Source organism: Cervus elaphus, chromosome 5 (genome assembly GCF_910594005.1).
Source record: "Cervus elaphus chromosome 5, mCerEla1.1, whole genome shotgun sequence".
NCBI classification, from domain to species: domain Eukaryota; kingdom Metazoa; phylum Chordata; class Mammalia; order Artiodactyla; family Cervidae; genus Cervus; species Cervus elaphus.
In genome coordinates, this window is record NC_057819.1 from 18,867,670 (window position 1) to 18,891,051 (window position 23,382).

The window sequence follows — 23,382 nt, forward strand, 5'->3', positions numbered from 1 at the left end:
GCTCAAGACCGCACGGAAACAGCTAAGAACAGAAATCAAAATAGAAGGAAAGCATGTTTCATGTCCCAATTTCCTGTTTTCCCATTGCACACAGGCCAATATCCTGCAACCCTAGCAGAATAATTGTCTTAAAAGAGAGTCAGGCTCCTCTAGTGGCTCAGTGGGGAAGAATCCGCCAACCAATGCAGAAAACATGGGGGTTCAATTCCTGATCTGGGACTATCCCACCTGCCTTGGAGTAACTAAGCCTATGAGCCAAAACTGCTGAGCCTGTGCTCTAGAGCCCAGAGCCCCAACTACTGAGTCCACATGCTGCGACTACGGAAGCCAGTAAGCCTAGAGCCTGTGTTCTACAACAAGAGAAGCCAATGCAATGAGAAGCCCCTGCTCACTGCAGCTAGAGAAGGCCTGCATGCAGCAACGAAGACCCAGCATAAACAAAATTAAATAAGTATTTTTAAAAAAGAAACAGACACAAAAAAGGAAGCTTTAAAGGGACAAAAGCAAGTATGAACCAATTTTTTTTTAAAAATTCATATATATATATATATATGTTTATATACATTGATGTGAGGGAAAAAGCTCCAAAAGTATGTTCAGCAGATGACTAACAGAGGTTATTCTCCAGGAAGTGAGAACTGAGGAAGGAGACATTTTCTATCCTGTAACCTGTAATGTTTATTTAAAAAAAAAAAAAAAACACAACACCAATCACTTAAGATTATAATATTATACTCAAAACTCCCCCCCCCACCCCGGCCATGCAATGTAGCTTGCAGGATCTCAGTTCCCCAAATAGGCACTGAAAACCCAGGCAACAGCAGTGAAAATCTCAAATCCTAACCACCAGGCTACCAGGGAACTCCCTACACTTACAACTCTTAGATATATGAGCTATACAGAATAAATAAGTCCATAAAGACAGAATGCAGGTGGTTCTGCCTAAAGTGATGAAAAAGTTCTGAACTAGACAGAGATAGTGGCTGCACAATACTGTGAGTGTACTTAATACCACTGAACTGTACACTTTAAAATGGTGAAAATTAAAAAGAAAAGAAAAGAAAAAAAAAGAAAAAAAATGGTGAAAATTGTAAATCTTCTTTCTTGAAGAATCTTCTTTCTTCAAGATTCTAAGCTGGTGATCTAGTCAGTATAATTAACCAACTAATGAAAATGGTAAATATATGTTACCACAATTTAAAAACGTACATTATGAATGAAAGAAAAAGAAAAGAATTTCTGGTAAAAGCTAAAACCTAGCCATCTGGAGACTGACATTAATATTAATACTTTGAGGAGTGTCTCTAATCCCAGGGGCTCTGGTTACCATGAGCCACCATTAGCAGCCATCTCTGAGGCCTCAGAGAAAGAGACAGAAGAAAAGACATCATCTTTTTGCCACAGAAGTCAAAGATCATGGCTGATCAATCATCAAGGGGGAACCAACACTGGTGAGAAACACAAATCATTCAATAGTAGTGGGAGCGGGGGGCATCAGCTAAGAATTCTATCTGGAACCCACATTCCTAAGCTGACTTTTATTTCTCAGCCAGTGCAAAAGAAACCCCAACATCTGAGAAGAGAGAACAAAAGGACCTAAAGCGTGCAGCCAGGAAGAAGCTTTTCACCCTCTGTGATAACACACTCATTCTAGAAGCTAGTCTTAGGTTCAAAATCTCTTCTGGGTCTCCAGGGACTGGGAGGGGCTGATAGCCTGACCAGACAGCCAGGAAGTAGCTCTCCCTACTCTGGAAAAGACGATTGGTCCACTTCCCCCACACAGGCCATACAATACTCAGAGATGAAAGCAGAGGCTCCAATTTTCCTGGGGCTTTAAGGAGACTTGTCCACCCAATTTATAAGCTCCTTAGCCTGAAAAGGCTTTCCTCAGACAAGACTCAAGACCATAAATATCTCTGAAGACAAGTTAAGTCAATAAATAAGCTAAGTTGGCTAGATTATACCAAAATGAGATGTGTGAGCCTAATGATAAGCCAACACTCAAAAGGCAGTAGGGAGTGGTGGGGACTGGGGTATATAAGATCACTTGCTACTCATTTCTTGCTGCTTAGAGTCAGTCATCTGGAGAAGGAAATGGCAACCCACTCCAGTATTCTTGCCTGGAGAATTTCATGGACAGAGGAGCCTGGTGGGCTACAGTCAATGGGGTCACAAAGAGTCGGATACAAGTGAATGACTAACTTTCACTTTCAGAGTCAGTCAGAAACATAAGCCAGGATAGCCAAGATATTTTATATAATCCTCTTGATTTTTTTTTCTTTTTCACTTACTCTTCTGATTTTTTTAATGTTGGCAAATAATTACAAAAATATGTTCAATACCGCACAGGTCAAATGCCATGCCTAGAGGCTAGATTTTGTCCTTAGACTACCAATTTACAGTCTTTGTCCCAGGACCAAACAAATCTGTTGCCTGTTCTGTAAAGAATGCCATTAGCAGTCAGCTTAACACTTTCTTCCTAAATTCAGAGTGGCCTCCGAGAAGAGAATCAGTTTCTCTACAGCAGCCAAACAAAGCATGGTCTAGTAGGTAAGCGCATGGACTTTCCCATCGAGCAGTACATGTGGCCTTGAGCAAGTTACTTAACCTAATCTGTACCTCAATTTTCCCATTTGTAAAATGGGGGTAACAAAAGTAACACAGAGGGTTGCTAGGAGATTTAAATGAATTTATATATGAAAAAGACCTATAGGAGCACACAGTAATTGAAATCCATTCATTATCACACATCATCATTAGCTACCATTGAGCCCCAAGGTGGGGGTTGGGGAGGAAAGAGGCTGGGATTCTTGAAATTTGTCTAAGCTCCTACCCCAGGCCTCCTTCACACCATCACGGGCCTAGGCTGAATCTAGCCTCAGAGGGCCATCAGGTGGGCACAGGTGAGGGATACAAGAGGCTGAATCCTATCCCTAGAAAGAAATCTGACCAACCAGGGACTAGGAACACTGCACATGAACATAAAGTAAAAAAGGCTCTCCACAACACTTCCTTTTCAGATGAACATGTGTTTTTTAAACTCATTTACAACATTTTGAAACTCTAATGCTATTAGTGGTATTATTATTGATGAAAATACCTGCTTTCATTTTACAGGACCTTAGAAGAGAAAAGTAGCCACACTGCACAATTCTAAGGTTTCCTTTAGGAAACCCAATATCTAAAACTCCATTCCACAAGATTATAGGGTCTTAAGCCTGGGTTCAAGAGCAGGCTCATGAGTCCAAAACCCTCTGATACTGCATGCAAAATTTTGTGTGTATACACGTACTTTCATGAAACTCTCAAGAGGTCAAGCAACCTCCAAATCAGTCAAGAATCGGTTTAAAAAAGATCAATTTGAAAGTAAAGATATGCTTTGCAGGGATATTCATCACAAAGTTCTTTTACTTGGCAATTTCCCAGAGTCATAAGATCTGAATTCACAGCATCTGCAGGGAACACACCTACTATATAAAGTGAGATATACCTGAATTAATGATCCTGTACACCAGCTCCCTCTGCTGGTGGTACCTGTTAAGCTACCTGACAGAGCCCCAGGTCTCACCTCCACCAGACCCCAAGAGTTCAGCCCTGATCACTGAGCACCTCAAGGGCAGCAGAACAGTCTTAATATTTCTATATCCCAGGATCTGACATGTTTTCTAAGGGAACAAATGTACAAATGAACTAATTAACAAATCCTGGGTTGAGTTTGCAGCCATCAAGCAAGAGACTTGAATTCAGTTTTCAACTCCAGTGGGCAGATGGATTCACTTGAGAACCAGACATTAGAGAAGGAAGCCCAAACATCTCTGAGGCCTCACACCCAAAAGCCTTACCAATGCCGTGATAGGAGGCAGTTCCACGCAATGATATCCACACAGGCACTCTGAAGGCTTCATCCTGACCCTACTGTCCAGATATAAGTGACAGAGCTGTCACCGCAAGCAGGTCATTTTACCTCTGAGTCAACTTCCTCGTCAGGTACCTACCACCTGCTGAGCCCTGCTACCTGGCAGGTAGTAAGCTTTCAACAGGACTTCCTTGGTGGCTCAGATGGTAAAGAAACTGCCAACAATTCAGGAGACCAGGGTTCAATCCCTCTGTTGGGAAGATCCCCTGGAGAAGACAGTGGCTACCCACTCCAGTATTCTTGCCTGGAGAATTCCACAGACAGAGGAGCCTGACGAGCTACAGTCCATGGGGTCGCAAAGAGTAGGACATGACTGAGCAACTCACACACACACACATATAAGCTTTCAACAAATGTTATGATTACTACCAGACAAGGTCTCCCAGTGTTATTTCCTATTTCTTAAATACACTTCATGTTTGTACTCTGCCTAGAACAGCCTTCCCCCATCTGAAGAACTCTATGTAATCTCTGAGGCCCAACTCAAATCCCCTGTACATAACTGTCCCAGAGCCCTGGCCCTGATGCAGCCAATGAATGTCCCCTTACCCCACTCCCATGACCTGGGTACACACAGTGGCACTCATTTCCCTGCCTCCCAATTTCTTTTTGGCCACACCGCAAAGCTTGCAGGATCTTAGTTCCCCAAACAAGGACTGAACCCATGCCATGGTGGTGAAATCATCAAGTCCTGGAGACCACCAGGGAATTTCCTCCTGATTTCTTTACCTGCCTGCTTCCCATTCCCCTATGGCCAGCACAGCTGGTGCTCCATGAGCTTGCTGAATAATTAGGCTCTGGGAGGGAGGTGAGAGGGAGGTGGGAGGAAGGTTCAAGAGGGAGGGGACATATGTATACCTATGGCCGATTCATGTTGATGTATGGCAGAAACCATCATAATGCTGTAACGTAATTATCTTCTAATTAAAAATTAAAATTAAAAAAATAATAATAATTAGGCTCCACTTGGAGACCTCTCAATCCTGGTGGCCCACCCGAGATGGTCACCTAGAGGACAACCAGGATGAACACCCTGTTCACGTGAAACAGAAGCATGCTCTGGGGCAAAAAAGCCAGCCCAAGGCAGCAAGTCTCCTCGACCATGATGTCAGGAGTTTGTCCCCAAGCCCAACCACAGCACTACTGGTGCACTCTAAGTAGTGACACCTACTGCCCTCAATGGCTGGGATTCTCAACACGTCCTAAGAGACAGTTCATTGTCAACTGCAGAGCCAGCTTCCACTATGAGATCCCCTTGCAGGGATCACAACGGTGGCCTCTACTCAAACACCCCAGATGGGCTTGTTTGGACTCGAGGTCCCTCTCCACACACGGATGTCCCCCCAGGACAGCCTGTACCAAGCTCCCTGGAGCTGAGCTACCCTCGAGAATCTGCATGTTGAACAAGACCTGCCCAGCCCTCCTTAGCTGCCCAGCCCGAGGCAACCCCCTTGCCCACCTTCACACCCTCAAGGAGGGCCTGGGGGTCCTCGATGCCCTCGGGGACACACTTCTTGTTCTCCGGGAGGGATTCAAGTTTCTCCACCAGAGCTTTCAGGCCCTTCAGTTCAAACTCGGTGAGGTGGGTCCATTTGGCAGAGACCTCAGTGGCGGGAGAGCCAGTGGGCGTCTTGGGGTAGTCGGTGGGCATCATGGCAGACTTCACGCTGTCCTCTGACTCGTTCGACAGAGTCCTTTTGAGGAACCGCATGGCAGGGGCTTTGGGCTTCTTCCCGGGGGCCTCCTGGTCCTCGGACGGGGTGCTGGTGGGTGAGGCAGGGCCATCAGCAGATGCTTTGGGGGTCTTATCTGCACCCTCCTCCTCTTCCTCCTCTTCCTCCTCTTCCTCCTTCTCCTCCTGGGGCTGCTGCTCACAGGACTCCTCCTCCATCTCCAGCCAGGAATCAGATGAGAAGCCGTCTATGCTGGGCTTTCTTGGGGCATCTAAGAAAGGAGTCGGGGCAGGAGGCATGGAAGGAGAATGTCACAAGAAAGAGATGAACACCCCAAACTCCCTGCTGGAAGTCCCTGGAAGCCCCACTCGCTGTGCCTCCCCTTTACTCTGCACATGGAGCTCCTTCTGATGATTCTAATGGCCTTTGCCTCCCTCAGGCCCTAGAAAGGCTGCCATCAGCCAGGCAGAGCTCTGCTTTTCCCCAGTTGTGTGCATCCTGACAAACTGCCTCACTTCTCTGAACACACCTGGTATTGTATCTTTCAATATGGTAAAAAAGTAAAGCAAAAATGAGCACATATTAAACGATTCCACTCATATGCAATGTCCAGAACAGGAAGAAACTATACAAAGACAGAAAGTAGATTCCTGGTTGCTTAGGGCTGAGGTCAAGGGCATGGGGTGAGAGAAGGACATGGTAGCTCAAGGGTACAGAATTCCTTTTGGGATGATGAAAATGTTCTAAAAACTGACTGTGCTGGTGTCTGCACAACCCTGACAATAGACTAAAAATCACTGAATGGTACATATTTAAAAGGGTGAATTATATGATATGTGAACTATATCTCAAGAATGCTCTAAATACTTCCCTTGAACAGTCATAGTGAGCATTAAATAAGACATCACAGAGCATTGTTCCTGACACACAATTAGCACTCAAGAAATGAGGCATCCCCTAAATATCCCCCCTTCTCTTTGGTGGGGGAAACTGGCAAGAAAATGGAAGAGAAATGTGGGTACCAGTGACCCAAACGTGGCCTTAACACTTCCTATCAAGCCTGGAACAGAATAAGGAACTTTCTTCTATGGCCCTAAATTTTCAAGTGAGAGCGGTGACTCTCTCCCAGTCCTGGGGACTGCCTCAAAATCCAGCCTCTGGTCCCCAAGGGAACATGTAGCTACTGCAACCACAGAGGTCATCACACTACTTCAGGATCATTTCCCATCTCCTACCAGGCTGGAAGCTCCCCAAGAGGAGCCTGTGAAGGTCTGGATATTTTTGAACACCTGAATCATCTAATAGGGATGAAACGTCACAACAGAGCCCCCCCGCCCCCCGCTCCAGAACCCAAGATAGAACTGAATTTCCAAAAGGCACTCCCCAGTCAAGAACCCCCACCAGCATAAACATTGGTTCTCCATCACATGTCAAGCCTGAAACCCCTGGAATTCAGGACAGTAGTCAAGGGAAGGAAGGAAGAGGTTTAGTAAGAGGAAAAAAACAAATCTAAATATCTTGTAAATCGCAGCAGAAACTGTTCAGGCCCTAAAGGAGGTGGGCCGACCCCATTTTTCTATCCCATGATGAGAAAGATGCAGTGAGTGAGGCACAGTGACTCTAGCATCCAGAAGAAACCCTCGACTGTAGCAGCTCAGAGGCTGAGGGGAAGAAGCATATTCTTCCTACAGATCGCTCTTTGAGGTGTCATAAGCTAGATACAACTTCAGGGTGGGTGCCTGTGAGCCAAGATTCAAGGACTGAGCCATTTGGGGGTGGGGGGTGGGTGTGATGTCCCTTTAAGTAATGGCAGCCGGGTAGGGCGTTGCAGCTGCAGTTATAAATGCTCTCTCCCTGCCTCTGTCAAAAACCACCCACGGCTCTGCCAAGCTTGCACCCCCAACTCTGGTCAACCCCTCCCTCTGGCTTATAACTGACCTGTGTTTTGGGGAACTGGTTGAATCTCTTAGGCCTGTTTCTATATAGACAAAAATCTAACCTCTAGTGCAGTGAGAAAAAAAATCAGTTGGTGGCCAGGGAGGGATTAAAAAAAAAAGAACCAGGAATCTTTGTTCAGTGGGGGCCCGTTTCAGTAACCATGCCAGGGGACTAGCCCCTCCCCATCTCTGTATAATCAACCAGTAAAACCTGGCGACCACCAAGATGACTCTGTTGGAGGTCATGATTTCCTTCACTTACCACTATTTCAAGTGGGAAGCTAAGAAGGATGACTTCCCTGCCCCTCCTCAAGAGTCTCTAGGAATCTGCCCAATAACACTGGCTCAGAGGAATTCCTGGAACCCAGGACTCCCAAAGCCCCACTGAAAAAAATTACTTCTGGGAGGGGATATATGTATATGTATAGCTGGTTCATTTTGCTATTCAGTAGAAACTAACAGAACATCAGAAAGCAATTATACCCCAATAAAAATTAATCTTTAAAGATAAATAAATAGAAATACTGACCTAGAGATGGAAAAGAAAATAACACTGCTGAGTATTAAAAACAAAAATTATTTCTGCTGCAGCTGAGCCGTTGAGGCAGCCGAGCAAGGCTCACTCACCAATAAGCATTGATTCTCTCTGGTATTCCTGAGTGAGGTAGGACCGCTGGGTCATACAGTACACGTATCTCTCCAAGACATACCAGCACATCTCATAGTAGAAGGGGTAACGGAATTTGGGCTGCACCTGAAAGCAAAGATCCAGGAGCAGAGGTCAGTTTCTGGGGGGCAGAGGGGAAAGGCGGGAGAGAAGGGCACTGGGGTGGGGTAGGGGGGAGTTCCTGGGAGTGGGAGTCATTTTCATCATCTTAGCAAGAGCACAAATGGTGTGAAGGAAAAATGGGGGGGGAGGGGGGCTGGGGCGGGGGTATGGGCTGGAGGGAAGGGCTGAAAGGGACAAGATATCAGCATGCACGAATGAGGAGGAAGAGCGGGGAAGAGGCCTATGTGAGAGCGTCATTGCAAAGGTCCTCGAGCTTTGCGTAGGGAAAGCTGTACGGGGTCCACTTTATGCTTCGGTGAGATGCAGAGAAACAGAGGTGTCCCCTGATCTGACGGCGGAGTGCGCGGGTACCTGAAGCTGCGAGCCCCTGCCTGATTCTAGCTACCACAGACACAGGGTCCTCGCCCGTTCTCCAAAATCCTTGCATAGATTCTACCACCGCTCCTTCCCACCTTGAAAAACAGAAATCAAACCCCAAACCTTACCCATTTGCAGACAGGCTATCAAGCATCTCCTGTACTCAGAGGAGGCCACAACAGACGGACCAATGAGGATGGAGGGGGTGTGGCCTCTCCTGCCATCAGGGGCGGGGCCTCAGAGGGGCCCACCTCCTGCGCCTCCCCCACGACACCGGGCACTGCCAGCCATATCTCCACAGAGGACTCCCTCTGACACAAGTCCCCGGTGTGACCTGGGACCGTCCTAACACTGAAGGACACACCCCCTGGGTCTGGAGCAGGCGTCCAGCTGGAGATCCCCTTTTGACTGTTTCTTACAGGAGAGGAAGTATAGGTGCAGAGAGCTTGATGCATCAGAGCTGTGAAAAGGCCGGGGCCCCAGGGGGATTCCAATGGTTGGCAGCACGGGTTCTATACGGATGAGATGGCAGCAAGAGATGGGAAAGAAGCAATAACACTGATGGCCCTGGCATGGAGGAGCCTTCCAGAAACTACATCCCGAGCGGGCGAGGGTGGTGGGAGATGGTGTCTCCCACAGCTGGGTCCTCTTCTCCGAGACCACAAACGGCTCCCACACGTCCACATTCACTCCTGGACCCTCTCACCGAGGATGCATCTGCCTTGAGGGACCTGTGCGGGGGCCAGAGACCCTCTCCTCACCTCTCCTGCCCTCTAGGAACTCAGGGAATTGGGTGTCAAGGAAGCACACTCTCCCACCTTGCTTTGCTGACAACCAACGGGTGACATTCTACATCTGGGAGGAAGGCACATACAGAGACTTAGACGCTCCATCTACTCCATCATCCCTAAAATCTGGTCTTCCTGCCTCTCTCGGTGTCCATCCGGACAAGGCCCCCACTCTGCTCTCTGAGAGTCCCAGTTCCAGTTCCCATCCATCCCAGATCCCACTGACTCAGTTTCCCAGCTGCAAGACCCTGTCCCCACTTCTCCCATCTGCATCCTGGGTCCATCTGATCTCCCTGCCTCTGGGGGATGGTATGCTTTAGGATGAGATCCTGGCTGCTGCATGCTTTTGAGCTCCTGGGGAGATGCATGGAGTTGGGAATATCATTTAGTGGTTTCCTTGGCTCCAGCTTACTTTCCCAAGAACCCCAGTTTTATTGCTGGGAGAATATTCATCGTTTTTCACAGTCATTGGATCAGTGTCCTCCAGAGTTTGAAAAGGAGAGAGGCTCTTGGGCCTGTGGCCGTCCTGGCCTCCTGTGAAGAGAGTTTGGGGAGCGGGTGGTTCTCAGCCTCACCCCACCCTCACTCCAGAACAAGGGCCAAGAGATTTTGAAACAAATCGTCAAAACCTACAGAGCAAGTTGAGGACAGGCAGGCCTGCCTCTTCTCAGACCCTCCCTCGCATCTCCTGACTTGACTGATAAAACTCTCAAGTTCTTTTGACTTTTCAAATTTGGGAAACCGTCTGAGCCACTCGGCCCTAATGGGCACCATGGCACCTGAGAATCTTTCTAGATTAGGAAAAAAATTTTTTTATAGTTCCGGAGAGGAAGATAAGTCTCCCCTCATCATTGCTGAACCCAAGGGAAACCAGCTGGGTGAAAACAAATGCTGATGAAAGAATTTTTTTTTGTTTTTGTTTTTTTTTTAATTTTTTTTTTCCAAGAGAGCACCGCAGGAAACAAAATTTGCAAAGAATTGACTTACAAACAGGTTGTCGCCTTCCACCCTTCGCCTTCAAAAGGTTTCAGCCACATGCCTGGGAACATTAAACACACGATTGCTCAACATTACTTGTTGACACATTCGGAGCCTCACCAAATTGAGCTGATCATTGAAAGGCAAGGCAGTCAGAAAGCATGCAATGCTCCCAGCCTGGGGGAGTAATCAATCTCTCAGTGGGTCTCAAGGGGTCAGTTTGAGTTCCCAAAGGTCCATTCGAGTGGCACCTGGCCTAAGCCCTTCCTCCTGGAGCTGAGTGACCTCAGGAGATCAGAACCAAAGATGTTTCGGTTCATCTAGAACCCCAAGGTCTCAAGGACTTGAGACACTAAAATATGAGGGTGGGTGGAAGTGTCTTAAAAATTGTTTTTCTCCTGGAAAAAAAAAAAAGTCAATGGAAAAAAAAATCCAATGGTAGGGGAAAGGTGAGAGGAAGGATAAATTATCTGCAATTTCCAAATAGATTCGCTAGCTGAGAGGGAATGGGGCATGTTGGCATTACCTTTCCTGAGAAGGCTGTTTTCACTAGAGCCATTGGGGGGGAAAAGAAAGATAAATATGAGAGACGGCAGTTTAGTGATCAATTGGACCATTTCTATCCTTTATCAAGCCAACTGGAGTTAAAAATATGGAGTGAGAGTTGTTGAGATGCTATCTTCAAATAATAAACATGCGACACATCCAGTCTTTGGTTAGCTCTTCACCCCTCTGCTTATCTTTAGAATGAGAGAGGGAAGATGGTCAGGAAATGAAAAACGCCAGTCCCAGAACACCTGCACCTGTTCATGCTTGCTTTATGGGCAGCAGGGTGATCACCTCTCATCCAGCCCAGAAAAATTCAAATCATGAGAGCCAGACATGCTTCCTAAACATAAGAGAACATTGGGGTTCCCCTGGTGTCTATGGGGAGGTCCCCCACCTTGGGCCACAAAGGCAAATGATTTTTCTAAATAAATCAAGCCCACACCCTAGGGCTTAGAGACTGATGGTTTCCTCTGTCCCGCCCCCAGCATTTGGTTTCCAAGCAAATCCATGTTTTTGGACTCTCGAAAAACTATTTTTAAATGGCCATAACCTTCTTAAGAAAGCTCACAGGGATATAAAGAATTAAGCTGTAGCGAGCTGACGAGGAGCAGCCCTGGCATTTTATCTGGCTTCCAGGGCTCTCTTCCCAGCATCTTTTGTCTGCTTTGGCTCCTAAGACATAAACAATTGGGCCTTGTAGCCAAGCCCTCTCCAAAGACCAGAAATCAAAGCAGATTAAACAGCCTGCTGCTGGTTCCCGCCCAGCCTGCGCCCCAATCCCCCCACCCCACCCCCGGCCTCTCCCCCTCAACCCCCCGCCCATCCACCTGCTTCAGGGAACCAGATGGGATGCCCACTGAGACGACAGGGAACGGTAGGCCTTGGGGGAGGGGGCCCTGCCGTGCTCATCTCCATGTGGGCGCGATTTTCCACAGCAGCTCAGCATGGCGCTGGGGGTTCCACTTCATTACCCTCCCTCCCGCCTCCTGCTGACGGGGGAGGGGAGCTGGGCTCCTAACAGAATGACGACAGGACCCCAATCCATGGAGAAGTAGGATCCAGATTCCCTCGGGGGGAGCGGGGACAGCTGCCAAGTGAGTTGCTGAAGCCTTTAGAAATATCCCAGCCTGACTCTGGCTTTCAGGAATTGCCTGGAAAGTTGTGTGCTTGACTTCTTTCTCCTCTGCTCTCCCACACCTACCCGTCTGCTCGCAAACAAACCGGTCCATTCTTCAGGGGCTGGCCAAAGGACAGTTGGCCAGAGTCCCAGACAGCACTTGACCCAGACTACAAGTTGACCACTGGCACCCAAATGGTGCCTTTCTCTAGAACGCCATGGGGCAGCAGCCTCCAGACCAGGGCTGGGACTGGCCTCCCCAAGACCAGGAGAGGGATGGTCGGCGGGCAACAGAAGAGGGGCACAGAATTCCACAAAGCAGGACCCCTGGGATCCAGGCATCCCAGCTGCAAATCCACCAGGCTGAAGATATGCACGCGCCCTTGTGAGCACACCTGCCCACTGAACACGGCATAGAGTGGTCCCCAGGGAACCTGTGGACGAGGCTCCTCAACATCGGGACTACTAAAAAGGTCAGTGCACACAGAGTGGCTAAGACTTTGACCCATGCATGTGATTCCAGGCAGACCAAGGCCCGGAAACAAGACCAAGAAAGGCAGGACCCCTGAGCACAGAGCATCTGCTTCTATAAGAGGGTCCACAAATGGCAACCCTCTCTGGGGCAAAAGTCACTTCCAAGGCAAAGTCCGAGATGGCCGGGTGTGGTCCTCCCATACAATGAAATATAATCAAGCCATGGGAACAAAGCAATGACAAACACCACAACCGTAGATGAACCTTGAAGATGCTGCTAAGTGAAAGAAGCCAAACAGAAAAGGACAGGTTATACGATGCCATCTCCATAAAATATCTAGAACAGGCAAATCCAGAGACAGAAAACAGACCAGTGACTGCCAGAGGTTGGGAGGGGGGAGTGGGGAGTGACTGCTACTGAGGACAGGGTTTCTTTTTAGGGTGATGAAAACCCCTTTGCATTAGAAGTGATGGCTGTGCAACATTGGCACATGCTAAACGCCACTGAATTGTGCACTTTGTGTGTGTGGATTACATCTCAATTAAAAGGGAGAAGAGACATTTGAATAACTGATAAGAATGAAGAAGTAGGCCTTTTGTGTCCTGGTTTCCCACTCTCAGACCTGTCTCAGATGCAGGGGGACACTGGGTCAGTTTCCGGCATGGAAGGGCCAGTGATTTTCAGAGGAAACTTGTGGAATGGGAACAGAGTGGAGGACCCAGGTCAGGTGTCTGAGCCTCGGACTCTGCTCCTGGGGCGCGAGGTGGGGGAAGACTTCGTGTCAAGAAGACAAGAGACCCCCCAACAGCAGCAAGCAGACACTGAGACGGAGCTCAGAGACAATCCCCCAGCGGACTCACAGATCGATACTGGCTTCTTCAGGGTCCCCCCATGGTCAAGATCTGAGCTACTTCCCAAGGTCCTAACCCCGCTCCAAGCTACCAGCACAACCATGAACCACCAACCACCCGCACCCCCACCCCACTCCCTTGCATCCCTTTATACACGTGGGAAGAAGGAAGAGCCAGGGTTCCTGACATCTCACGGTGCTTTCTCAAGAGATACTTCCTCTTCGACAAGGGGGTTTTGGGCACCACGGGTCTGGAGGTGAACAGAAACACCCGGGGCTCTGGGTGGAGGCTCTTGTGGCCACCCCCTGCCCCAGAGAACCAGGACCAAGACCCGGCTTGAGGCAGGGAACTCAGGAGGGACAAGGGGCCAGGAAGGACTTTGGAAGGACTGCCCCGTGTGCCCCGAGGACCAGGCAGAGCTCAGGGGCTGGCACGGTCACAAGAAAAGGAAGCCGCCTCACCCGCGTTCTGTCCTCGATCTCGTAGATCCGCAGCTGCATGGGCACGTTGAAACTGTGCAGGATGTTCCCGCCGAACACCAGAGAGTCTACAGGAGTGTAGACTGCATGGATCCAGCCTGGGGTGGGGAAGGGCACAGAACGAAAGGGTCAGCAGCTGGCCCTGTGCTAATACCCCACTAGGCCTGCACATAGGATTGCGTGGAAGGCCCGGGTGAGCACCCGAGGATGCTCAGGCTGTGTGATGCAGATAGCCGAGCTCCTAACTGTCCTGGAGGACCCAGACCTGAAGCCCCACTGGACCACTGCAAGCCAAGACCCCTGGCTAGCTCAAGTCCAGCCAGGGGGGCAGCTGCAGACCAGCCTCTTGTCCTGATGACCTTGGTGACAAAGTGTTATGAAAAACCCGACTGTAGATGCCAAGAGACAGGCTGTCCCCTGCCACTGCCAGTCAGAGAGCTGGAAACCCCTCCCTCAGACTACTCATACGGCCTGAAGCCTCTTCTGCATCATTCCAGCGATGCCTCATCTCAGGAGGAGTCAAGGATTACTCAGGGATGGCTAAATCACAGATGAGAAGACTGAGGCACAGCAAAGTGAAGTCAGTTGTAAGGATCGGAACCCAAGGAATCAGCCCCCGCGCTTGGCCCATGACATGATGGCTAGAGACAAAGCAAGCCGCCTAACTCCTCCAGTGAGTAACTAACCCATCTCAGACTGATCATGTTCTCAGAGTTCAGCAGACCTCCCTGCGGCTGCCAGCTACCACACTGGACAGTGCAGAGATGGGGGAGATGGGGTGTTATACCCCACTCTCCTCAACAGATGCTGAAGCTGAGGCTAAGAGAAGGTAAGTCACTTGCTGAATGACATCACAGCTGGTGAGTGACAGATCTCGGTTTTTAGACGCTGCATCAGAGGCTTAGCACAGGTCCTGGGAGTCCCGGGAGACAAGCTGGCAAAACACAGGAGCAGAAGCAAAGAGAGAAACAAGCAAGACAGAGGCAAAAAGACAAGGACAGGGGACTCCCAGCGAAAGACAGGATCAGCAGAGGGGAAAGGGGACACACAGGTGACCTGAGATTCTGAGCCTTCTACCAACCTGGAGCCTAACTCATTTGCTTGAAGGAAAATTACAGAGGCCTCCCCACCCATCCCTGAGCGGGAGCAGATCCAGCCTCCTTCCTCGGTGAGCTGAACATGCCAGCCCTGAGTCAGGGTCAGCGGCGGGTGGCCACGGCTGCCGGGAGTAATGCTACCACCTGGGAAGAGAGCCCGGAGGCTGCAAGGCCACTGCCGGCATCTGTGTCGACACTATGGACGGCTGGCCCTCCCCTGCTGGGGACAATAGGTGGGACAGAGCTGGTGGCACGCGGGCTGGGGAGGGCAGGGGAACCCGCCAGCTAACGGCATGGGAGCGAAGGCTTTATGTAACCCGGTTCTGCTGTTACCTCCCGCATCTCCGGCAGCATCTGTGCCGGCCAGGTGTGCCCTTGTGGCGTGTCCTGGGCTCCTTCCCTGCCCCCTCCCCCACTCCATGCAGCCTCCAAAGCCACAGTTCCCACATTTGCTTCAGCCTCTCCGCCTCAGCTGTGGACCAGCTGATTTTCTCAACTGTACATTGTTTTGTTTCTACCAAGCAAAGCCACGCTGTCTGTTATGATTGTGGTTACCACCATCAGCATTATTTAAGCAACACTTCCCAAGGCTGGGACCTAGGACAGCGGGACTCAGGCAGATACTTGTGGTGGGGTGAAGCCCAAATGGGACAAGGATTCCTGGGTCCCCTTCCTATGCTCCACCTCCCACCCTACGAAAGCTCATGCCCGGAGATGGAGATTATCTCCAGGGCTGATCTATCAGGTGGCCTGGGGCACCTGACTGTCCCCACTCCTGGCCTCCACGTGCCTGTGTGAAATGAGGAAGACCACTGCTTCCCTTGTGAGTAAGAACTCAAACCATGTAAGCAACTGCTGCTGATAGTCACTGCAGTCTCAGCCATCACAAGGGCTTCAGAAAGAACAGCGGCCACATGAATCTGCGTTCATCAGCCCTGGACTCTCCCTTCTGGAAAAGCAGACACACCTGACTTACAGCTATCCCTCTGATGTGAGAGATGCTACTGCGGGGCTGGGGGGTGGCGGGTGAGGGCAGGGAATCTGTGCTCCCAGATATTCCAATGGTTCTAGAAGCTTCTCTTCACTCTCCTCTCCAGGCCGGTGCCCTGCAGGTGGGTCGGGCAGCCTTACTTGGATTAGAGTTGCTGCCCAGCCCCTCTCCCCAGCCCTTTTCACATCTTAAATGCTTGTTCTGGGACTTCCCTGGAGGTTCAGCGGTTAAGACTCCACGCTTCCACTGCAGAGGGTGTAGGTTCTATTCCTGGTCGGAGAACTAAGATCCCACATGCTGCGTGGCACAGGCAAAAAAAAATTTTTTTAATAAAATAAATTACCTCTGAACGACCAGGGAGGGGAAGTAATAAAATTCAGAAGTCCCATCTGAACCCACCCTCCCGATGGCGACTCATTCACTGCACCCCAGGAAGCACCAGGGAACAGGTGTCCCCAGACTGGCAACTGTACCAAGGAGACTGGCATCTACCTCCTGCTTCTGGGCCAGAGTCTCCAATAATATGAAGGTAATAACAAAGGCTATTCAGGCCAGACAATGGGAGACAGATCCAGTCATGGAAGGAAAGCAGGCAACCCAACAAAACCTACTGACAGGTGTGTTCTCTGGGACCTGAGGGGCTGAGAAGGCCAGACCCACAGCCCAGCCACTCAGGATTCGGAATGCAAAGCCCCTGACCCACATCTGTCTATCTCAGTGGCTACTACAGGGGTATGTCCGCAGTTCACAAAACTCAGGGTGCCTCCCAGAGGCCCATGGCCTGCTGCTTTCAGGAACATCCATGAACACCCTGTTTCGGGCCAGGCCCAGGGCTGCGCACAGCAGCTGCCAGCACGGCCTCTCCATTCCAGGACCTCCTCGCTGGTACCAGGCCATGGGCTGCATCACAACCAGGGGTGTGTAGAGTTTGACCTGCCTTGTTATCAGAACAGGGAAATTTCACAAGGCTATCTGAATTGGCTTCCACTCCAGATAAATGGGCTTCCCTGGTAGCTCAGACCATAAAGAATCTGCCTGCTATGCAGGAGAGCCAGGTTCAATCCCTGGGTTGGGACAATCCTTTGCAGGAGGAAATGGGAACCCACTCCAGTATTCTTGTGTGGAGAATCCCATGGACAGAGGAGCCTGGTGGGCTACAGTCCATGGAGTTGCAAAGAGTCGGACATGACTGAATGACTAACACTTTGCTGATAAATGAGACGATGGCCCCCCCAGACCCCATTCCCACCTGGGCCTAACTGGCTGGAGCTGAGCAGCAATCCTCTGGGCTGCCAGAGGCCTCCACCCCAGCCTGCTTCACTGTCCTTCTTTCTCTGCACCCATTTTACAGATGGATCATCTCAGGTCCAAGCCACAATACACTGTTAAATAGCTATGAGTTACTGTTTTCTCAGACTGGCCCAAGTTAGGAAATGCCTGGAGCTACTATGAATTTTACCACCAGGCAAAGATGACTGACTGAGGGAGTCTTTCCCAGGCGCCTGTACTGGGCTCCACCATCCTACTGCTAGCTGGCTGGCTATGCACTCACGATGGAGGAAATCTGTCTCTTGGCCTCCCCAGCACCTTTCACACTGCCAGGTGGACCCTTAAGAAAGTCTATTAAATGAGCACACAATTATCCCCAAGTCACAGAGCCGAGAAGGGGAACCAGAGCCCAAGTCTGCTGACCCCCAGGCTGCAGGAAACCAGGTGGGATCTGAAACCAGACACACTTGGGCTCCCATCTTGCCCTGTCACTTATAAACTGTGTGACCTTGGACTAGTGTGTTCACTCTTCTGGACCTTAGGAACCTTCACTTTTAAAAAGCGGGTGGAATGGGACTTCCCTACAGAAGATGAGGATTCAATCCCTGGTCAGAGAACGAAGATCCCACATGCCGCAGGGCAACTCAGCCCAAGCGCTGCAACTAGAGAGCCCACGCGCTGCAACTAGAGAAGCGTGGGGGGCAGTTTCCTTATGTACAAAGAACTTATGTACATAAAAGGATCATTACTCAGTAATGTAAGTTTATTATTATTAACTACAGTTCTCCAAAAGAGGACCTGGACATAGGTCAGATCAAGCAAAGGAAAAAGTCACCAGGTCCACTGCTGAGTTCCAACTCCAGCTTTCCTTACTCCCAATGATCAGACTGAATCTTGGGGATGCCCGACCCACTCTAGACTCTTGACTCTGTGTGGACTGGCGAGGCCATTGTAGTCCCACCTCCTCCACCTTTGAGAGCTGGCCAGTTCAGCGGGACAAACCCCAGCCCCTTTATCTGGGTCATCTTACTCCTCGGTCACCTTCGACAGTCTTCCTCTTCCAGGCAGCTTTCCTGGACTACCCAGGAAGGAAGTCTGAATAACCACCACCTCTGAAGCACAGCTAGCACCCAACCCCTTCACCCTCAGACAAAAGAAGGCTCAATCAAGTCTCACAAAAATATCATTACATTTGACATCTCCCTCTCCCAACAGCATCTATCAGCTTGCGCAGGGCTGATGGGGAGGGAGGCCTGAGGCCAGCATGAGGCTGAACACGTCTGAGGTCACCTGAGGTGAAAACCCAGGTCAGGGGTGGGAAATGCCAGAGTGAGACTCTCCACTTTCCACACCCAAAAGCTCATGTATGCAGGGGCGGGAATCCCCAAGGCCCTCTCTCCCCAAAGCCACATCCCAGCTACCACAAATCTCAGATGTGTGTTCGCTTCAGAGGGTATGATGCTAGCAAGAATCCCTGGGCTCCCATGAGGACCCAAGATGCTCAGTGACCCCAAAACTCTGGCCCTTTAGTTTTTACAGGTTGGTGACAAAACAAGAAAAATGAAGATGGTATAGTCTCATAGACTCAAAACTAGTGACTGTTCTTTATTCTGGAATTATGTACTGTCATCTTTTTTAGTGTCAGAATAGTCTTCCTTTCACAAAACAACAGCACAAACAGGTGACAGGTTGTTGTTGTCACTTTTAAGTAATGCCCATATTTAGCAAAATTACAAGGTTCATGAAATCAATGCCTGGAACCACATGTACACCCTGCCCCCGAGAAGGTGACAAATTTCAACTGTCTCTATTTTTCTTCCCCAAAAATCCAGGAAAAAAAATCCTAGAGTCTCACTCAAGACCCTTAGGGCCAGAAGCCTTTGCTGGGATCTAAATAGATTCCGGCCAGCTGCAGTTCAAATCCACATCTCTTCTTTCTGCCTTCAACACACAGTCATACCCCAGCTGGGGTTTACATGGCTGCTTCTTGAGACCTTTTCCAATCTGCCTAAGTCACCAAAATTAACACCCTTCCCATCCCAGATCTGGGGAAAGCGATGAGCCACCTCCCAGTTCAGCAAAAGACCCTGTGAGAAAAAGGCCTGTCTTCCTGGGAAGGCTGGGAGGCGTGGACTCAGGGGACAGAGTTGGGAGGAATCTTTTTTTTATGGCCACACCACACAGCATTTGAACCCGTGCCCCCTGCAGTAGAAGGGTGGAGTCTTAACCACTGGACCACCAGGGAAATCCCTAGGAGGGATCTTGAGGGTCTCAGAGCTCAGCCTCACCCTGCCCCCATTGTAGAGATGAGATAGTTGAGACACAGAGAAGGGAAAAGATTAACCCAAAGTCACAAAGACAACAGCAAGGTCAAGAGCACACCAGCCTTCCTTTGAATCCAGCAGGGCCAATCCTCCAAAACCCAGAGTAGCCCTGAACCCACTGCAGATTACCACCTCCTCCCTGCCTCTCCACACCACACCAGCCAGGGTATGCTCCATAAACACTGCCCACCAACTACAATTCCTTCCTGTCTCAAGCAGGGGTCCCGACCCTCCCCAAGTCAAGCAGGTCCAAAGATGGATCCGGGGCCCTGACAACAAAGTTACCCCAAACCCTGCCACCTCCGAATCCCAGATTTCCTGACCAGTGAAATCTCTGCCCAACTTTCTAGAAGAACCCACGTGTACAGGTCCCACACCCCCATGGCAGGAACTATCACCACAACCACTCCTTCAGTTGACACTACAGCTTGGTCCAGGCCCAAGGCCAACTCCAGTCCAACTCTCAGAAACTTAAGTGTGACTATCTTCTCCATCCAATGAATCTTATTGGCCTCAAAGGATATGCCTGCCCTAAGATCCACACTTACATTCAGCAGCAAATTCTCTGCAGGCTCCTTGGCATATAACCTCTACTTGTATACTTCCAGTGATGGGGAGCTCAGTGCCTAGCAGAGCAAGTCAGTCCAATACTACTTGGCGACACCTCTTCTTCCAGATGATCCTTCAACTGGCTGACGGCCATTACCATACATCTTCATTTCCGCAGTGAAACAATCCAATTGCTCCTTCAAATTGACCTCAGTTCAGTTCAGTTCAGTTGTTCAGTTGTGTCCGACTCTTTGCAACTCTCTGTGACTCACCTGATGTGATACCCAGACTCTTCTCTCTCTCTCCAGGTTGACTTCTCCTCCAAATTACAACCCACAAGGAACACAATCAGGTGGCCTAATCCTCTCACTCACTCTTCTATCCAGTGGGACTGTTACCTCCCCTATGCTGGGTAAAACGCTTCCACTAATGCAGCCTACGGTGAAGAAAATGGCAACCCACTCCAGTAGTCTTGTCTGGAGAATCCCATGGGATTGCAAGAGTTGGACATGACTTAGAGACTAAACCACCACCAAGGCAGCCTAAGGGTCCCAGGTCCCTGGCCACATCCACTAGTGACTCAGCCTGTAACTGGCCAAAAGCCCTCAGCCCATCTCCCAGGAGATGCAGGCAAATAGGTCGTGGCTCACTCAGTCCTCACTACTACCCGGTAAGTCTCCCATTTTACAGATGAGAACACTGAGGCACCAAGAGATTAAGTCATTTCCAGGAAGTCACAGCTGGTAACCATCAGAGAAGGAATTTGAATTAGGGCGGGGTATTCTGGCCCCAGGGCCCGTGCTCTTAATTACTGCCCTCTGTTGTAGTTATGGAGCTAATTATTTTTGGGGGAAGGGGAGAGTCCAAGTGCAGGAATTGACCTTGAGCCCAATTACATTTCATCTCATTCTGCAGGAAGGAGGCTGCCACTCTGGGTGCATTTCCCTCTACCCAGGCTTCCATGGGGTCTGTCCTTCCCCTGGACCAACCCTCCTCTTCCCCCTCCCCAGCCCGTAGGGTAAAGTCACCCCTTCCCTCCCCACAGGACCACCCTCATCCTCACTATCAGAAATCTCAGCAGGACTTCTTAGAGGAAGGCATTCAAACTTCCCCAGACTGGGAGGGCTCTGGCTTTCTCCCAGGAGAAAATCCTAGCCCTCGGGCAGGAAGAAACAGGTAGACGTGAGAGGTTGTTTTTCCCCTGCAGCCTGAGGCCTGCTTCTCTTGGAGACTGCCCAAGGCCAGGAGGCCCAGAAAGACCCCATCGCCTGGCCTAAACCCCTGGTCACAGGAGGCTAAGAGACAGCCCAGTGCCAGCCTCACAGGAACCTACCGGAAGGGATGAAAAACGTGTAGCCCTGTTTCAGCTCAATTCTTTGGCATCGCTCCACACGGTCTCCCAGGAAGATGTCGCTCTGTTTGCCTGACAGCACCCACTCCTCATACAGTGCCAAATTGTGCAAGGTTGGAGGAATCAGCCAAAAGATCTTCGGAGGGAAAGGAAGCAATTGGTTAAAGATCCAGGCCAAAGTCTCTGATTTCTTCCAGTCTCTGCCACCAGCCAGGAGACAGCCCCACCTGCCTGGGAGCGGAGAGGATGGGGGAGGACCCATCCCCGCGGATCCCTCTAGGACCAGGCTCCCCAAAGGGTCTCTGGAGGGGCAGGGAGGGCTGTGCTTGCTGGTCTGGGAGGCCTCCTGCCTGCCTTTAGAGAATCTTCATTCCAGCTGAAACACCAGGGTGGAAAGACTTTCTAGATTGGTTAGAACATTCTTTCTCCTGAGCCATGGGCTTGTAGGGGGAGGTGGGGTGAGGAGAGGAAGGGGGATTTAAGTTGTATGATAAAATGGCCGAATAAATAAACCCAGCTTGCGCTTGCTCTGGAGAAGGAGGAAAAACATCTGGAACCAAGCGGGGTGACTTTCTACCCAGAATTTCTCCCAACATGTTTGGTTAAAACACATGCACACGCAGACCCAGAGGAGGAGGACGGCACACACATATTCTCAAGGAACACCCACGCCCATGCAGGGACCCCTCCGTTCCCACGTGGACAGGCACACAGCGGCAGACACAGCAGGAGCATCCTGAACACATGCCTCACCTCCTTTCCCTGGGTGATGTCTGTCCCTCATGGAAAATGTTCTTGGAGGCAGGTGGTGCCAGCAACTAGACTTTTAAGTTAAAAGGTCACGGTGCTGGAGCTGAAACTATAGCTGGGGGAAGTGAATGCTGGGGGGTTCTTGGGAGCCAAATCTGGAGTTCTAATGTGGCCTGAGATGCTTCCCAGGTGGTGCAAGTGGTAAAGAACCCACCTCCCAATGCAGGAGACATAAGAGACTGGGGTTTGATCCCTGGTCAGGAAGATCCCTGGAGGAGGACATAGCAACCAATTCCAGTATCTTTGCCTGGAGAATCCCGTAGACAGAGGAGCCTGGCAGGCTATAGTCCATGAGGTCACAAAGAGTCAGACAGGACTGAAGCATGCGTGCTCCTAATCAGGCCTAAGATGCTTAGGACATTGATTGGACTGGCTGAACAGGGGTGAATGGGTGATCAGACGTGATGCAAAAGAGTTGACCTCGATCTTTCCCTCCAGAAAAAGACACAGAGTGAGGAGGTGGCCCCAGGGGACCAAGTGGCCCTCAAAGTACTCACAGGGTGGGGGCTTGCTGGGGAAGGTGGGTGGAAGGAGAAAGGTGAGAGCCCCTCCATGCACAAACAGTCAGGGATGCACAGAGATTTGAAGAGACTCAACTCAACTCACCTTCCCACCCCGGAAAACATGGTACCAAACGGAAGTGCCTCCAAAGTCGATGTGGAAGTCAGTGAAACAACCCTTCACGCTCATCAGACAGTACCTGCAGCACAGGAGTGAAAAAACAGAAAAAACAAATTCAGTGCCTGAATCACAGGAGGTAAGCAAAGAGTTTCAGAGATGCTTGACCTGCTGCCCTTTGATAAACGCTGACGCTGGGGAATTTTCTTTTTTTTAAAAACCCAAACCTAATTGGAGTTCCCCACGGGGGAAGCCCCTGTGATCACCCGTGATGAATCTCGAGCATTGGCTACCTGCCCCCAAGGCTGGGGGAGGCATCTTTGTTCTCAGGTTCCCGCCAGAGAAAGAACTGGCAACCCACAGGCCACTTCGTCTCTTCCTTGCAGACAGTTTCTACTCTTGCCCCACCCCCACACCTCCTACCCAAGCAAGAGGCTTCCTTTCTGCTCCTTCCAGCCCCTGT

The 23,382-nt window shown here is 50.1% G+C and overlaps 1 protein-coding gene across 10 annotated transcripts in view; it reads right to left on the reverse strand.

The window, feature by feature from the left end:
* The window catches only part of KDM2B (lysine demethylase 2B), a 115,088-nt gene that overhangs the window by 55,726 nt on the left and 35,980 nt on the right, over positions 1–23,382 (reverse strand). For all 10 annotated transcript variants that reach the window (XM_043901909.1, XM_043901905.1, XM_043901904.1 and 7 more), the window contains 5 exons: positions 22,908–23,001; positions 21,474–21,627; positions 13,893–14,008; positions 8,154–8,280; positions 5,376–5,860 (listed from right to left, as the gene is read on the reverse strand). In XM_043901909.1, the coding sequence (XP_043757844.1) occupies positions 5,376–5,860; positions 8,154–8,280; positions 13,893–14,008; positions 21,474–21,627; positions 22,908–23,001 (976 nt within the window). The remainder of the gene's footprint in view (positions 1–5,375; positions 5,861–8,153; positions 8,281–13,892; positions 14,009–21,473; positions 21,628–22,907; positions 23,002–23,382) is intronic.